At 39.0% G+C, this 18,985-nt stretch overlaps 1 protein-coding gene across 1 annotated transcript; it reads right to left on the reverse strand.

The window, feature by feature from the left end:
• Positions 1-6,411: 6,411 nt before the first annotated feature.
• On the reverse strand, positions 6,412-8,895 carry LOC149243939 (uncharacterized). Its single transcript, XM_089371352.1, has 4 exons — positions 8,752-8,895; positions 7,854-8,386; positions 7,462-7,531; positions 6,412-7,144 (listed from the first exon to the last, which is right to left on the reverse strand). Exons 1-4 carry the CDS (start codon positions 8,893-8,895, stop codon positions 6,428-6,430), a joined length of 1,464 nt encoding a protein of 487 aa, XP_089227478.1. The 3' UTR covers positions 6,412-6,427.
• Between the last annotated feature and the right edge of the window lie 10,090 nt (positions 8,896-18,985).

Genomic DNA, 18,985 nt, shown 5'->3' on the forward strand with positions numbered 1-18,985 from the left:
CATCTAAGCACTTGTCACTTCAAGCTCATTAAAAATCGAAGGCGACTAAGCCCATCTTTTGTTTTTCTCGACTCTAAAAATTGAAAAACAAGTTGTGTCAAAGCGTCTAAAATTTATTTTAATCGGAATAAATATCACCTTTCTACGTTGTCTTAGGTTGAGAAAATATGGAGTCCACCAACCAAGGAGTTCCCCTTGGGGGAAATCCTAGTCCTTTCTCCTCTTGGGGAGATGTTGGTGCACACTCATATGGCCTACATTGTCGCTTCCAGATTGACAATGGCTTGCCCGTATGGCTCTTCTTGACCTCTCTCATTCAGAACACCGTGATTCCTTGAACAATCAATAAGCAACTAAATGATACCAGAGTTACCCCCCAACCTTCTACTTCTCCAATTCTCCCTCTCCTCCTCCATCTTCGCTTGATGAAGCTGGTAAAGCCAAAAATCAAGTAACTGAGAAAAGAAGGGGAAGAAGAAGAAAGAGAAGAAGAAGAATAAGCCAAAGGCGAAAAGGGGCAACCAGCATCGTCTAGTGAAAATCCACACACTACACCGTCCAGGCCTAAATCACCATGTGTCATTTGCAAAGGAGACCACTATCATCAAGATTGTCCTTGCATCCCTGGGATCTTAAGGGACTGGTCTCCTCGTTTGCACAATCCGGTGTCATCAACCCCTCTACGATCATGTTGAGAATACACCATCACTAGTGAAAGTGAAGTCCTGGGCAAAAAAGAAAATCTAAATTCCTTGTAAACTGTGTGAAGGCGATCACGCCGTCCACCGTTGTCCCTTCTTAGACGAGGCTAAAAGAATTTTGGACGACCGTCCGGTTTCACCGTTACGGCTTCCTCCTGGATTTAAGAAACTCTTGCCAAGTCCGTCACTAGTTAAAATTCCGGCTGACACGCCATTGTGGTCGGCTAAAGCATCTATCATTGAAGATGAACCCTCTGAATCACACCAAACGAAAGTCAAAAGGTCGAGGCGGCAGTTGACTCGGTCTTGCCTTAAGAAGGTCCATCTTCAGATGATACAATCACACCGAAGAGAATGAGAACACACCGTTCAAATTCATTTCGTAAACACAGACTCCAATGAACATGGGGGAGTCTAACCCGTTCCTTTTTACCGCAGGAAGGAAGTTCGTCAGAGTCATATCTGACCGTCTATTCGGTCCCACCTACAAGCAACCTAGTTGTTTCAATTCGATTGGAATCTACTAGGCAGACCCCATTTACCGGCTAGTGTACCATTTTGAATCATCGTACAAATATACAGAATGGTCATGGCCGGTATCATCATAGATGAAGGGGCTTCTGTGAGTATCCTTTCCTCAATTGCTTGGGAAGCGCTTGGTTCGCCATCGCTTCTTCCTGAGATGAGAAATCTAACAGGCTTCGATAAGGAACCAGTCGACTGTTACGGATCCTTCCCAATGTGCCGATAACATTGAAAAGAAAACCATTCACATGAATGTAATGGTATCCAAGGACCTTTGGAATAATCTACTCCTTGGACGCGACTATATTTATTGCATGGGAGCCATTGTCTCCTCACTCTTTAGAGTAATTTGTTTTCTCTACATGAAGAAAGAGTGCTCAAGCTCGTAGGCCAGCTTTCATTCCCCGGTTCACACATAGCAAATAGTCAAATACCATCCCTGAATGGTCTTTTCACGCAAGGAATGTCTCATCAATCCCTAGTCTGTCCACCCGATGAGCGCGAGTGATTCGGGAGGACATGACTGAAACCCAGGGCGCAGGCACCCTGGTCTGTTTCGGCAGGAAAACCTTGGGTATAGGGAGTTTCCGCGAAGGATATATGACTGGTTTATGAGATTAGACTGGAATAAGATTCCTCCGTCAAATTTATATGAGTGGAGGCCAGTTGCGCCACTCACCTTTGTCTATTTCGGTAGACATCGCCGAGGAAGTGTTTTGTCTGCAGTGCGAATGAAACAATCTTTGGTAACCTGGAAATTTTTCGCTATAAACCCAACCGGGGCATGCAAACCTTTTGGCATGCAAGCGAAGAGCGACCATTTATTTTTAAATTTGTAGGTCCTCTAACCCTTTAAACTCGCAGATTGGTCGTTTCCTAACTTGCATAAAGAACGGATGCGGGGCACAGCTTTGAAAAAATGCCATCTTAGATGAGACATCCTTATTATACGACTGGATCGAGCAGTTTTAACGCGGAATTCAAGCTCGTTAAAAAATAAACATAAGCAACGAGCAAATGTTCTCCCAGAGTTTAAGCTCTATTAAAAAATGAACCAATCCCCGTAAATAACCATTGTGAATGCATTATCATCAGCTTTTGAGCCCTTGGTCGTGTTCTCATTATCACCTCCACTCTGTATTGGCCGATCATTCACCTCCATTTGATTGTTTACCCTTTTTGAGGAACAGCTGCGAAGAGTGATCCTGTTAGCCATCCTTGTGACACTGCCTTGATTTGAAAATTCCAAACCTTACCTGGAATTAGCTGCTACCCGAATTATCACTCGTTCCTCGAAAAACGAGTCTCCTTTAAGCTCTTTTCAACTGACTCGTAAAATATGAAAAGATTGCTAAGCAATTGGCCTCTCCAGCTCGTTAAAGTGACCGGAAGTGCTATCCCTCCTTTAGATTTTAATCTTTTTGGACTTGAGGGATTATTACACAAAAAGATCGAGCGCTTGTTTTGTTCGGCTCGTTAAAATTACCGAAAATTCATCCCTTTTGTATTATTTTAAACTTTTTCGAACTTAAGGGATTATATGATGAAAAATGATTGTTGGAGTTTTCTTTACGTCCCTTTCAGACTCTCTAAAATTGAAAACGACCGAGTTATCTTTGTCGTTAAACTCGTTAAAACCGAATAGTGACAAACTTGTCCATACCGACAAGAACGAGTTTCACTATCGCTAGGCTCGTTAAAACATAGCGATAGGTTTGCCCGAAGGGAAAATTATAGAACAAGCATATGTTATCCTCCTCAAGCTTGACAAAAATAAAGAGGTACTGGTCAGCAATGACTGGGGAAAAATTGGGAAGAAAACTTGAAGAAACTTTGTTGGTAGCAAGTCGCTCTTGAACATGACACTTCCACTCTGCATCCGAGTCGGGTTGGGTTTTTCTGTTCACTAGTCATATCACCATTGGTCCATCACACCATCCATATTTGGGGTTAACGCTACCAATCCATCATGTTAGTGTCGCCGATATGTTCAAGAGAAGTCGCTTAGAGAATTCACCTGTGTCTCATCCACTGCAATACATTTACGCTCCATTCTTTCATGATCGCCACCCTGAACCTTATATCATCAGATCATTTTCACCTCCATTAAAATCATTTGCTCCGTTCCGTGTCATAGATGTGGGATTCACTAAGGCCCTCCTATGACAGATCGCTTCTTGTCGACATCAGCTCATTATCCAGGAAGTCGATCTAGGAACAACCCTTTCAGTACTTTGAAGCTTGCATGCCTCAATGGCAAGTTTCTCACTTCCAGCGACAGGTTTACATCAATGGCCTTCGACCGAAAGATTTTGCGTGGTGTTCGACGCCAAGTCCCTTATTCACACCACGTGAATTGTACTGTAGTACCTTGAAGGTCATCATCATTATCGGTGATTCCTCTCCCGCTTGTTAACAACTTACATCATTGGCTGGTAATCAGGCGATGTCATTCCATGTTCGACTCCAGAACATCTCTCACATGGATTGACTTGTACTTTGAGTGAAGATCGAACAAGATTGAAGACCCCAGATCTAGTTTCATCCATCCGGGTTGCGATATATATTCAGGGAAATAAAGACATCAAATGTACATCACTGCTGCACAGATAATCATCCGATCAAAGGGATGATGGCTCTACCAGAATCATCAGTCTGCACACAGACAATTGTTTGTCTTATGTACACGAAAATGAATTTATAAAGCTGAGCATGGGAAATGCCCGCCTTAGCTAGATCATGAAAAATATTATGAAGATAATGTATTGTATTGTATCTTATTACAGGTCACCTCCCACCTCGAAAAAACTTCGGATTCTCATGATAAAGCATTTCACCCAACATCAAAAGATTAACGACCTCATGCTTTAGGGGGCAACTGTTATAGACATTTTTGGGTACTGCAACCCCAATCATAAATGTCCATAAACCAAGGGCTCCTAAGTCCCTAAAAATGTTGTTCCAATCCCTAAAAGAACAAGGTCAACTGATTACAGCGTCTCCCGGAAGTTCTCCATGAAAAACTACTCAGAACTGGTCAAAACTGGACCATCTCACCTGCTCCATGGTCAAAGTGCGTTGCATTCCACCTAAATGCACACGGGAGGTGTGATGCATACTGAAAAGCCCTTATATGGGGTGCGATGGGCGAGAGTGGACAAATGGCAGGGTCAATCTGCGAGGTGGAGGATCATGGAATCTTCCAGAAACTTCTCCTGTGACACTTGCCTCTCTGCATTTGCCCAGGGATGAGTAAGAGATCACAATCTCCAAGTGGAATCAAAAACTATCAGAGAGAGGACACTAATCAAATCTCAGAAGCTGACTCACCCCCCTTGCAAACATCTATATATGGATCCCTCATCCCAGAGATCCAAAGGCTGGAATTTTGTATCTTGTAAGGAAGTGTTGTTGGTTTCTTGGTGTAACATCACAGTGTTAGGTGATCTAAGCTTTTCATGAGGTGAAGAAGGGCTTTCTTGCTGGGAGGATGACGCTGGGTCAGAACAATTGGTTGTAATCCTCTTTGCTATTCTTGATATTAATAAAGCTATTCAAGTTTTCCTCCACATTCTTGTATGATTGATGATATATGCATTTGTGTGGTTAATATATATATGGTCCTATATTATTTATGATAGTAGATCTCTGTTCTTGGATAGTGTTATGCTGCTTTGATTCCACAGGTGCTCTTTGAAGCTGAGTAGACGAGGAAGTGAGTGGCAAAGATCTATCAGAAGGGAGAGGAATCAAGCAAGGAACCAAGCACAAGACAGAGGTTGGTCTCCTCTTTTCCCCTCTTATTTACTTCTCATAAAGGAAAACGAAAGTAGTTTTAGTTTGTTTGTTTCTCTGATAGCTACTAGTCTTAGTGAGACTAGCAGCTCTGCATAGACACTAGATTTCCCGATAGCACTACCACTGCTGGAAATATTTGTTCTATTATATAATATACAATGTCACTAAGTTTGGTCATTGATCATTTTAAAATATTATTATTTTAACCGCCAACGTCTCCTTAGTAGAATCTGGTGATGCTGACTGGGTTTCCACGTGTCATGTCCTCATTGGTTTGTATAGCTGACTAGGCAATTGACCAGGCTACTGACATCAACAACCACATGTCATGTTCTAGTTGGCTCTCCCTTGTCTGTATGATCACGTCACTTGATGATGTCATCATTCATATCACTACGTCAACATCCATACTAATTACATCATCATGCCAGGTGTCCTTGCCTGCAAAAAGTTTAGTTATTTTCGGAAAACTTCAGCGAGCCATAACTTCTTCATACGATGTCGGTTTGAGGTGTCATTCATGTTGTTGGATTCAGAACGACGAACTCTTTGATTTGATATTGGTTTTGTTATGTTTTGAGAACTTTGAAACTTTGGCCTTTCAGGATACTCCTAGATCAATCTCCAAACTCTCATCCCTTCTACTGAGTGCCATGCCTAGACAACGAGCCATAGTTCAAATAAGAGTAGCCTACTATTAGGAGTGAGGAAGCTCTAGAGCTCAAACTTAGGCTAAGATATAGGACAACTCGCTACAAGGATCTAACCCCTCAAGCAACTCAAGAAGCAATCACTCAAGTGGAATGAGAACTCTCCAACGAATGGCACAATCTGATAGGCAATGAGGTGTTGTCTAAGGTTGTAGATTGGGCTCTTGATGTTGGCCATACAAGGGGTAGACACAATTAATATATGTAGATAATGGATATCTACTAGCACCTTAAGTTCCTCATTTGTAGTGTGTTTATAGATTGGAATGAGGTTAAGGATGAAGGCATCCTATCTTTAATCAATTGCAACAACTTTGATGGCAATGGACTATAGGCTTGCAAGAATTGAATGGAAAATGGGAACTTCTCTTGATCCTAATTGCTTTCTAGGCATCAACAAGGAGCCCATCCATGTCGAAGTTATGGATTTTGAAAAGTAGGCATGCATACATACATGCCTTTATAATTTTCTTTTCCTTTTATGTTCTCTTATTTTAGTGTTGTGCAGAAGAAGGGTAGTTATCACTTAATATATTATCTTTTTATTTTTGAGTGAAAAATTCATTTTTTTCCATTTGATATTTTAGAACAATTGAAGTTTCGTGTTTTGAATGATTTCTTTAGTGGCAAGCCAACACATGATTTTCTTTAGTGGCAAGCCAACACAGAAGGTTGCTGAAAAAGATTTTCTATTCATGGCTTCCAAAATGGACTTTCCAGTTTATATAATGGGGATTTTATTTTCCATTCAGAGGTTTGGTGTTCCTTGTAGTCTCGCCACCATTTCATGAAGCTGCTTCCTTCCAGCAAAACATCTGAAGAAATCTTGCAATCATTGATCATCTCTGTCACATATTTTTCAAACTTTTCAAGACTTTCCTTCTTTTGGTCCGCGCCTTCTTTAAGATCTTTCAAAGCCTCTTCTACACGCGCCCAAAAGCATGAGTCCCGATTGAGGAACGGTAGCTTTGTACGAGATCTCTGATCTCTTGAACTGCGATTAGTTTTTCTGTGTTCCAACCATTGCTCAAGGACTTTATAACGAGCGGGTCTTTTGTCTAGATAGTTACCGCTGTCCTTCGAGTTGCTATAATACTGTGCAATATCCAGAGGCTCCACAAGTTTTCTATAGGCAGTGCCAACATTTATCCACTTATTGCGGGATTGGAAATCACTCGGCAACGAGGGACTGTTACAGATTCCAATAATCCCATCCCAGAATTCATTGAGCGTTACCCTCAGCAAATTAGTGTTACTGTCACCATAGTCCTTGTCATTTCGGTTCTTGAAAGAGTCATAATACCCGTCACCCTTCTCATGGCAAATCATTTTATACCACTCAAGCTCGAACATACGAACTTGTTGTGGGATCAGTTCACTTTCTTTTGAACTTAGCTGGGCCAAATCACTCTGCACAAAAATGACAATATCACCATTTCAAGCACACATTTCAAACATCGCTTAGCTTGCCTAAATGAAAGAAAATAAAATACAGAATTGCAGACAAAGATGCTATGATGGAGTTTAATATCAAATAATCCACGATAAGAAAATAGCATGCACAGACAGTAGATATGAACCTGTAGACTCAATGACAAATAATACGATCTTAATTTTTAATATCCTATGTTCATTGCAAGTTGGAAACAGACAAAATTGACTGTAAAAGACTGTCATTTCATTAAATTGCAATCTTGTCGCGCCAAGAGAGAAGAGAGATACTTTACCCCCTTGTTGGAAGGAATACTCTCCTTTACCTCCCCAGTAGAAGAAATTTTCTCCTGCGCAACAGTTGAACTGCAACAACATATATGTAAATCAGCACAATATGGGAACTGCGAAATGGACTCTCTTAATTTAAAGTCATGCTAAATATGTCAAATTTGCGAAATTTTGCCAGTCAGGAGATATGGATAGTGGAGAAGTAAGCTCGGAATATTCATCAATTCACATTTGTGTGCATTAAATATTTCAGTTTTGTAGATATGGAGGAGATGACCAGATTCGAAAAAACAAATTAACCCCGTGCTTAAAGCCAGAATTTCCCCAAAGGCACTTTTTAAAACCCCCTACAAAAATTCAATCTTCAGAATCTAAAGGCCAATGCTTGATGCTTTACCTGTCAATCCCTTCAAACTTGAACGGATTTTCACTTTCCATCATCTTAGATAACGAAGAACTCCAATCAGGGGATTGACTTTTGTTATATTCTTTCCATTCTTCCCACCACATCATGAAGCTGCTTCCTTCGCAGAAAACATCTGATGAAATGCTGAGATCGCTTCCCATCTTCGTCACATACTCTTCAAAATTTTCAAGATTTTGTACCTTTTGGTGTTGTCCTTGTTTGAGACTTTCCAGGTCTTTCAAAGCCTCTTCTATATGTGCCCAAAAGCATGAGTCCCGAGTGAGAGATGCAGGTTTTGTGCGGCATCCTTGAACTCTTGAACTGCGAGTTTTTTCTTTCGCTTCCATCCATTCCTGAAGAACTTTATGTCGTCTGGGTCTTCCATCTGAAAGATAGTTGCCTTTACCCTTAGAATAATAGAATGCAATATCGAGAGGCTCTACAATGGGTAAGTGAGAAACGTTTATATGGTAGTCACAGTTTCGAATCTCTCCTGCTTTTAAGGCATACTGTTCAGATTCTTCCTGCGCAATATCACCAATTCAAGTAATAATTCAAATGTTTGGAAGAAGAAAATAAAATTATAATTATAATTATAATTAATGGTTAAATTTTAATATAATTATCTGATAAATTACTTCAATATTTATTATATTATAAATACATTACTTATATTATAAAAAAAAAAAAGAAAATTAACATTTACATTCAAGAATTTTTTTATAAGATGGATGTCTAATATTTTTGAAATCATTTTACTGATTAATAAACGAACGTACTATGAAGCCGTTAAATGTAACTGTCATTCTGTTCACAAAATGTTATTTTTAAATGTCTTTTCTTTTCTTCATAAAATGTTAATTTATAAGAATTTTCAATTCAGTTGTACCTCAGCTCCAACGCCAACAGCGTCCAGCTGCGTTGAGATTCCCGATTCCCATATCATAAGAGTATCCTGAGTTGCAGTTCGCCATTCTTCTCCACTAATATTATCGTGAATGGGCATCCAAAAGGACATGGAGAGAGACTCCATGATTCAAGAAAGGAAAAATCCTTAAATAAATTCAAATAAAAGTTTGGAACACAAGGAACCAAAGTTAATATTCTATAGTAAATGCTCTGGAATTTTTGTCCTTGGAATATCAATTGTATTTCAGACTGGAGATGGATCAATGCTTTAAAGGCATGATATGATAAGGTTCGTGTGGATGCATTCTACAATGCGACTGAGACTACTTTTGAAGGAATTTTCCTTATCATTGAAGACAAAAATACACATGATAGTGATTTTCATATTGTGGCAATTTAATCAGGGGTTCCAGGACATCCTTCCACTGGAAAAAAATCATTTGATATTTCACAGCATCCAAGACTAGTCGAACTTTTTCTAAATAGTCCAGAAATTGCTTCAAATTTGTTACATGAGATATCAGGGGAAAAGCTTGGTTGTTACATTTTAGAAACAACAATTGGATCAATGGATCAATTTATCTATGGAGATATTGACCAAAACAAATTTGTGCATGAGTTCAAGCTAGCTTTCGTGGAGGATCAAGAGAAATGATGAAGTTGCAACCATTCATATTCGAACTTCACCATAAATTGGATGTTTTGATAAATAAATTTCTAAGAAAATATCTTCCAAGGGATGACGAGAAAGAAGATTCCAGGGCCACTAAATTAGGTCACTTGCACTCATCATTTCAATTATTTTCTTTCCAGTTAAATGTTGTAGGTAAAGAATGCTTGAAAATGGGGAAAACACAAAACCACAAGATCTTGCATATGCTAGTGGTATAGGTTTACATGACTTTCTCAGTATCCATTCTCAAAATCACCTTATAAGGATAACTTAGAAATGTCACCATTTTTCCAGGACAACTATCATGGAAAATATCCAAAAGGAAATTGTGATTCATGTCACAGTATATCCCTGACAGTTAAATTGAAATATTTGAACAAGATTTCAAAGCTTGATAGTGAACACATTTTGGAAAAGATGGCTTTGCTCTCTTAGGCTGTCGGCTCAGAGCGGCCATCACATGTTACAAAATAATTTTTTTATTGGTGGATCTTTGGCTTCAAGGTCTATAACTACATTACAGTTTCTGGATGTCACTCATGTTCTATGCTTTTGTGTTAATCAATTTAGTTAATCAGAAGCACGATATCGAGACCTTTTTGAGTATACAAAAATTGAGATGTATAATGTTGATGATGCAAATATTAGCTATATTTTTAAAGATGCATCTAATTTCATAGAGGAGGTTGACAAAATGGGGGATTTGATTGTTGATTCCATATGGCAGTGGGTGAAAAATAGATTGATTTTCCTAGAGTTGATCAACATTTTCCAATTGGGAAATTTATTCCACGAAGAAACAACAATTTTGACATTGCCTTGTTTTGCCTTATCATCCGACATATAGGAAGAGGCCCTTGTACACTGAAGATGGTGAGCATGCTTGATGATTTGAATTCAAGGAACTATAGATCTCACATGTGTGATAGGTTTTAATATGATAACAGATTCTTAGTTTATAATTATATCAGGCTTGGATTGTCAGTAAGTGAAATCATATTAGTGCTGTATATGGTTTTTTTGTGGGCCTGCAGCCCTTCATAATGATCTTTAGTGGAAATCTTTATTTCAGGGGAGCCAATTTTGGGGTCTATAGCTACATTGGTTTTTAATTGGTGAAGACTGCATTCTGTTTAGCAAAGCATTTGTGACTGCTTGTGTCAATTTCATAGAGTTTGATCTGTATGGAAATAGACACAATTTGTATTGTCCAAACATCTTCATTCTATTGTTTTGAATACACTTCGTCAAACTGCTAACAGTTTTAAGGTGAACAAAAATCAAAGCACTCCAATCAATAGAAAGTACAAGTATATCAAGGTAAAATCGTTTATTAATCTCACCTATCGGGCTCCATAGACAACTTGTAGTTGGCCTTTCAGAGGGATGACATGGATTTACCATGGTGTACTGGTAGTCTGGTAAAGGTGCCCTCTAAGCAACAGAGTACTGCAATGATGTAATATTAATCTCCAACTCAGTTTGTGGAGGTTATCTCTGGAGCTAATCAAGTTATCGACAACAACTCATCTTTTTGGATCCCATCAACTAATATAATTGATGAGATCTAACGAAGCCAACACCTCATCAATAGAAATTACAAATTTGCCTGGGAGGGTCACATGCAAAATTGTTTACTAATCTCGCCTATCGATTTCTATATACAACTTGTACATCGCCTCTGTGGCCTCTCATAGGTGCTAGCGAAATGGTGCACGGGTTGGATTAAGCCATGGTGTATTGCTAAATGCTTGTAAATGATTAAGAGAGGTTAAAAGTACTCAGGGGTTGATATTTCACATTTGCATAAACAAGCCCATACTCTGAAAGAATACTCAATATTTATTACAAGTACACTACAATGAAGTCGTACCAGTTTTAGAGATTTTAATTCATATTGATTCATTTACAGCAATTATTGAAGATAAATCTCATCTTGGTTGCCACTTTTCATTCTTCTCCAAGGGCTTCACTCTGAAGTTACAAAAGGGAAAGGTATTTAGATTCTTCTGAATAGCGCATCATTTATAATGCCATCTAATAGGAGTTAGAAAAGGGAAAAAAATGTTTAGATTCTAGCGAATAGCACATCACTTAAAGTACATACATGGCAAACATTTCCTAGCCTTTTGATTACTGCTTGTTATTTTGAATGCCCTTTAGTTCAAAAAGATATCATCCATGCTAAAAATGGTGGCCATCTTTTGCACGCAATGAACAATTTCATCTGTAGTGCAAATAAGGGAGCTCTCTTCCTTATTAGATCCCCAACATCCTATCCCCAAGTGTTGTTAGTTAAAACCCAGATATGCTTAAATCTCGCTGCAAAAAGAATTTGTTGATTCAGCTCCTCGAGGATTGAATTTGAAGACTTCAATAACCTCCAACTATCATTTCGCTCTTCATAGATCAATCATGAATATTTCCCCTCCATTAGAAAAGCTGCATTTGAATTTTACTCCAATTGGTAGGAGATATTGGTTTGATTTTCACTTTTTGGACCGTGAGTATTATTATTGATTTTTGGAGTTAACAGGTAACTTCTTCCCAATGGCAAAGCCTTTTCCATAAAAAGGAATACCCTGCCCTTTAAACTTCATCTCTGATTCTCCACAGCATGCTGGACAAATCATGCTGCAATGATCTGCTTAAAATTATTTTGTGACCATGGATTAGTTCCAGCTTTTTATGTTATAGCAGGTGCAACCCATTTCGTGCAAGGAAAGCATGCACCCGCTTGTTGACTTCAATCCAACTGCATCCAGCCGTTGGTTTAATCCCCCTATCTTTCATGGTTTTTCTCAGCTTTTCAATACCATCCCACCGGCCCACTAAAGCATAGATATTTGAGAGCACAACATAAGTTGCTGCATTTTTCCAATCCAACTCAAAAAGGTGTTCTGCAGCGTATTCTCCTAACTCTGTATTGTTATGTATGATACAGGCACCAAGCAAACACCCCCATACTGTAGCATCAGGGGTTATTGGCATTTTGCTTATCAAGTCTTTAACCTCTTCCAGGTGCCCAGCACGGCCAACAAGGTCAACCATGCAGCCATAGTGTTCTATGACAGGTGTGATCTGGTCAATTGACTCATAGAATTAAAGTACTTTCGGCCCTCATCCACTAGGCCTGCATGACAGCATGCCGACAACACATTGACGAAGGTAACAATGTCCGGTTTCATACCAGATTTTTGCATTTCTTGAAATAGTTTCAGGGCCTCCTTGCCACATCCATGCATTGCATATCCTGCAATCATTGAATTCCATGAAACCACATCTTTTCCATGTATTTTGTCGAAAACTTCATTTTCCTTGTCTATGCTTCCACATTTTGCATACATGTCCAGAAGCGCATTACACAGAAATACATTGCACTGAAAACCACTTCTAATTATTTCTTCATGGATTTCCATGCCCTGTTCCAGAGCTGCCAAATTAGCGCATGCTGGGAGAACAATGGAAAAGGTTTTCGAATCTGGCTGTACTGCTGCTTGTTGCATCTGTCAAAAAATCTCCAGAGCTTCCATGTTGTGCCCATTCTGTGCATAACCTACAATAATGGCGGTCCAGGATGCAGAATTTCGTTGAGGCATTTTGTCAAACACTTTGCGTGCAATGTCTATTCTCTCACATTTTCCATACATGTCTACAAGGGCAGTTCCCACAAAGACATTAGATTCCAAACCACTTCTGATTACTTCTCCATGTATCTCTATACCCTGCTGCATTCGAGGGTACCCTCACGGGCGGGGACCCTCGAGTTCCGGCTGGCTCGCGTCGTCCCAGCAAGCAACCGGCGGGGAGCACCTCGGTATACGATCGCGCGCTGTAACTGGGAGTCTTATTACACCTAGGGCCAACTTTGATTCACCAAACCCAGGTTCATCTCGTGCAGTGATTGCGGACTCGTACAAGGTCCTGGCCCTTTATTTATTCCCCTCAAAGAGTTAGAGTTCGGGAAGATATGAAAGGTAGGTCTGAGCTCTGCGAAGGTAAGGATCTTGAGTAGATGGTTTATGCATCAGATACCCTTACCTTCGCAGAGCTAGCTCAGGTAAGACCAGGTGGCAAAAGTTTTTGCGTCCCGCTCAACGCCTGCCAGATGCATTTGCCTAAACATCTCCATGGCTTCCAAACTGAGTCCATTCTGCACATACCCAACAATCATCACAGTCCAGGAGACTACATTACGTTGGGGTATTTCTCTGAAAAGCTTCAATGCCTCATCTATGTATCCATTGTGCAGGTATCCCATAATCATGGCGTTCCAGAAAACAATATTTCGTTCAGGCATTTTGTCAAACACATCACGTGCTTTCTCAATAATACCACATTTTGCATACATGTCCAAGAGGGGAGTGCCTACAAAAACATCATACTGAAACCCTCATCTGCCTATGGCCTCATGAACTTCCTCGAGGGTTTCCAAGGTGTTACATGCAGGAAGAACACCGGTAAAGGTGAATTGATCGGGTTGAATTTCACTCTATTTTTTCATTTGACGAAACAGAACCAAAGCTTCCTGGGAAAATCCATGTCTGGCATATGCTGAAATCATGGCATTCCATGAAAAGGCGTCTCGTGTTGTCATCTGGTCGAACACTCGCCGAGAATCCTCCGGGCTCCCGCATGTAGCATACATAGTGATAAGAGTGTTAAGTAAGAATCTATCTCCGACAAAACTCGTCTAATGCATTTGGGTGTGGAATATTTTGCCGCCCGATCAGGCCTTAAGCTTAACGCAGCCCTGTGGGAGAGAAACACATGCACTTCTATCTACAACGTTGTCGGTAGCATGCAAGAAGCCGAGGGCATCTTTTAGCAGGCCCACTTCACGCAGTGTTACCCCATTCTGTACAGACGGAGTGTTGTGTTAGCTCCTATTTCAAGTACAGCAATGGCATACTGCCTAACTTGAAGATTAAGCACGAACCCAACGAGCATTACAGTCTTCTTCTTTTTTGGGTTTCTTAATGGCTGCCTCCTTAGCAACCTGTTCATCTAAATATGTTAAAGTTCAAATCTATGGCATCCCTGCTCCATAAATCTGCCGAATATAGGCAGATTTATTTCAAATTCAAGAACGACGAAAACGACACTGATCAAATGAAAAATATGTTACTGCTGTGTAAAAAGCGCACAGATGTGGAGCAGAGAGCAGAGCATGGTTCATTGCCATAAACTCCACTAAGAATTCAAACGGACTCCACCTGTAACTCCTCTGTAAAAAGCGCACAGATGTAGAGCTGAGTTTTTTTAGGGTATTTTAATGTTTTATTAAATTAGACGGCTGATTTTTGTTCAATCGTTTAACAAAAGATCTAACGGCTACGATTAGCACAGAAGGGCATTTGGGGGAGTTCATTTCAGAAGGAAACGCCTTACGGCCTAATAAAATTTGATGGTAATGATAATGCACAAATAAAAACTGAAAATGATATATTAGTAAAATAAATAAAAATGTAATTAAAATAAGCGAAAAACTTAGGTGTTGAAGCTAATGAATATAAATGAAAAAACATTCCCAGTCTCCACTCTGACAAATTAATTTCAATGTTTTAAAACTCTAACTCCGACTCCGACTCGGCCGAGGGTCGACTCCGACTCCGATTCCGACTCGGTATCAACTCGGCCAGCTCGATTTCAATGACTCGGTCATTGTAAAAAATACATTAAATATTTATTTTTTATAAAAACACATAATTTTAAAGATTTTCATTCATGTTTCCAAACACACAACATTAGAATATAGATAGAAGACAACATATGATCAAAGTAGGCTCATGAATATATCCATTATATCAAAATGGCACCCAATGGATTGTCCAATACATACACGATGATGATATAGAGATCAAAACAAAAACACATAACCAAGGAGGCTATAAATGGCCTCTACAACAAAAGTCTGTGACCAGTACTACTGGCTACTGCTAGAGTTGCCAACATCATCTGGCTCAGTGTTACTTGGAAGTTGGGAGCAGGAGCGAAAGTGGGGAGCGAGAGCGAAAACGGGAGCGGGAGCGACATTTTCAAAAGCTCCTGGTTTGGGAGCGAATCCCAGAGGAGTTCGACAACCAATGTCACTAACATCAAGGTACATAGAGGGATTGGTGCTCTTGATTAAATACGAGTTCCATACCCTAATACATGACAAAATTCAATGGAAACATTGCAATCCTCCAATCCTGAAATCCTGAAAAACTGATAAGTCTGCTGGATTTTGAATGAAATCTAAAATTCTACTTTCTCCATATGAAATCCAATGAGGCCGAAACCACTCTCAAACATCCTGAGTCATTTCATGGTAATGTTAAAAATTTAAGTAAAAGGATGAAAATGAAGATTAAGGAGAATGTCACTTTTACTTTAAGAATTTAACATTACCATGAAATTTGAATAGCATATCAATAGTAGAGAGCATTTGAGTGTGTTAAATAGGGTTTGGGAGGGGGAAATGGACCCCAAATAACATTTAACTAATTCATAAAACACATTGGAGTTCAAACCAATCAGCAAACACTTCAAAATTTCATTAAAAAAATGTCAAATCGCTGTTTTGATAGGGTTATAGGCCACTGGTTATGACTCGGCCGAGTCAATACAGAAACGGCCGAGTTGGCCGAGTCAGCCATGACTCGGCCGAGTCATTCAATGACTCGGCCGAGTCATGGCTGACTCGGCCAGTCGAACCGTTCCAAGGGCAGGGTCACAGCAGAGGGTAATGGCTCGGATCAACCCGGCCGTTTCGGTATCGAAACGGCCGTTTCTTAAAACAATGATTAATTTCAAGATTGACAAAGGGAAGCCTATGACAAAAACAAGCAGATCGTGCAAAGAGAAGAGAAAACGATTGTGGAAGCTCATGCTTACTGTGGAGTTTTCGTTTCTGATTCCATGGCTTGCTATTGCTACTGGATTTACTTCACAATGGTCTCGGATCTCAGAGCTGAAAATACGCAATGGGTTCTTTCTTTATATAGAAATGGAAGGAGCCGAGTAATATCCTAGAAATATAGAAAATGGAAGGAACTGAGTAATATCGTGGAAATACAGAGGAAAAAAGACTCCAAGATTTTTAATGGGTGGGTCCCGAGCTAAATTCAATAAGTCCACATATTTTCAGGACGCGGAATTGGAAGGCTCCGAGAAATTTAATGACTGCCAATTTGTTAGGCAATTGTGAATAGACTGTCATCTTGGATTATTATAAATTGAAAGACCTGTGCACACGTCGTGAAAGTAGTGAATGGGTGGACCGAGGAGGAAAAAATTATTCACTAATGGCTACCCAAAAGGAAGGGAATTATTAGGAATTATGTTGTACGTAATTTGTTTATTATTATTGGCTTGACTCTAACATGTCAATTTGATATAGAAAATCAATGATAAAATAATCATATTTTATTTGAAGATAGTGATATGTGTATTTTTTATATATTTAAATACTTGTAACGCAGAATCAATCACAAAAAACAATCGATAATGGTTTTCTTTATATTAATTTAATTTCAATACATGAAGAAGGTTTTGTTAAGTAAAAATTAAAGTGATTTTAATTTCAAATCTATTAACCATTAAATCAAATCAAATTTCAATCTTATATATATATATATATATATATATATAATTTTTTTTATAAATTATTTTCACTAAAGCTATATACGATGATGATGGTGGTGGTCAATGTCTATTGAGACCAAACTTTGGTCTATCGGACCTAAAGAAACAAATTATTTAGTTTGATTTAAGATTTTATTTCTCTGCTCAAAAAGTTTGGAGAGAAGCCTCCCGAGCTCACTGTAATTTTGACAATGTAAAAGGCTAGGAAGGTTCGTATCGCAACAAATATTTTGAAACTGAGATCTAATGTGGTTGTATGTGGGGCACTCTAAGAGGAAGTGATTTTCATCCTCAATGTGTGTATCTCACAAAGATGGCAAAACCTTTCCATCCATGGTGTTTTAGGAATTGCCCATCACTATGGAGCTCATGAGAGTTCGCTCTAATCTTGGCTATATTAATTTTCTTCTTTGAGCTAGTTAAAAACAGAGAGATACTTTTGATCTTCTAGGATGGGGTTGATGACCTCCTTATAATATCTTAATTTTCTTTTAGCTGCTAAATATTTCTCACACCACATTTTTTCTTTGAACTTAGAGGTAACAATATTTTTAATGTTATTAATGTTTTGCAATGCAACATTCTCGTCGATCTCCCAATGGTTTAACCAGGCCCTAGTGTCTTTATACCAACCTCGTTTGAGCCTTAGGTCGTTTGGTTGGAATTTAAAGCTAGCTTAGGAAGTCTATGGTCTCCTATGTTATTGAGTTTGTGCTTGTACAACAAAAGCCTAGTCATAGCTAGGCTCTCGATAGGGGAAAGACCCACTTCTATAAGGACAATAGGATAGGGTGTGTTTCATTAAATTTTGAGGTTATACGTTATAAAACGCTTCTGGATTTTCTCAATCTTTCTCCAGGATTCTTTAGAGATGCTACAACCCCAAACCTCACATCCATGTAAGATAACCGGAGTGACTAAATTTTCAAAGAGGAACTTCTTTCTATCCCACATTACGAGGTTTGCCGTTTTACAATTATTTTCAAGACCAAAATAAGCTTTCCATCCCCCATTAATCATTTTCTCAATGCTATAAATCCAGTTGAGCTTGTGATGAATATCAATTCCTAGGTACTTGTAGGAAGACACTTCCTCCAAGCTACTATTGTCATACATAAAATTAGCATAAGTGTCCTTCTTGGATTTGATAGTCATAACTTTTGTTTTGTCAGTGTTAATAATCATACCCATGGTAGAGCAGAAATCCTTAAGAAGTATAAGTTGCTTATCAAGATCAGATGGGCACCTTGCAAGAAGAACAATATCATCAGCGTAGAGAAGAAGGATGATTACTATCCTAGCTAAGATCGTGCCAGCACATCCTGCTTCCTCTAAACAACCTTCTAGCTTGTCGATGTAAATGCCAAATAGGGTAAGGGAGAGGGGGCAACCTTGTTTAACTCCGATATTACACTTCATATCTTTCGACCACCCCTCATTGCTCTTTAACTTGGTAATTACATTCTCGTATAACCTTATAACGACATTTCTCAACTCAAAAGGAACCTTTAGCTCTTCTAATCTATTACAAAGGCTGTTTCTAGAAACCATATCGAAAGCCTTTCTAAAGTCCACAAAGCAACAAAAGAGATTGGATTTATCATTGTGGCATTCCTCCACAATGATCCTAAGCGTAATGAGGTGGTCTGATGCAAGAGCATCCAACTCAGGGAGGTCATGGCTGGAGTGTTTGTCTTTGCAAACAGATATATATTGGTTGGTTTTTTTTATTTTCATTTAAATTTCTAGGAACGGCTGTCTCAACCCACTGTTAGTTTTTGCTTACGTTCTTTTTATTTTTAGTTTTATTTAAACTTTACTTTTAGATTACAGTCAAGAAAGGATAGTTATCCAGAAATAACCAAATGTAACTACTGGCAGTTTGATAATTGTCCAATGATCTTTACAAAAC

The sequence above is a fragment of the Pinus tabuliformis genome, chromosome 8, assembly GCF_031772625.1.
Source record: "Pinus tabuliformis cultivar Carrire ecotype Pingquan chromosome 8, CPIR1, whole genome shotgun sequence".
In the NCBI taxonomy this organism is placed as follows: Eukaryota; Viridiplantae; Streptophyta; class Pinopsida; order Pinales; family Pinaceae; genus Pinus; species Pinus tabuliformis.

What these genes read in the sequence shown, in the direction of transcription:
- LOC149243939 (XM_089371352.1), bottom strand. Translation starts at nt 8,895, where the DNA reads ATGGAGTCTCTCTCCATGTCCTTTTGGATGCCCATTCACGATAATATT. An exon ending in CTGTTGGCGTTGGAGCTGAG is followed by an intron (nt 8,387 to 8,751) that starts GTACAACTGAAT and finishes GATATTGCGCAG; the next exon opens with GAAGAATCTGAACAGTATGC. An exon ending in GTATTCCTTCCAACAAGGGG is followed by an intron (nt 7,145 to 7,461) that starts GTAAAGTATCTC and finishes ATTTTTGTGCAG; the next exon opens with AGTGATTTGGCCCAGCTAAG.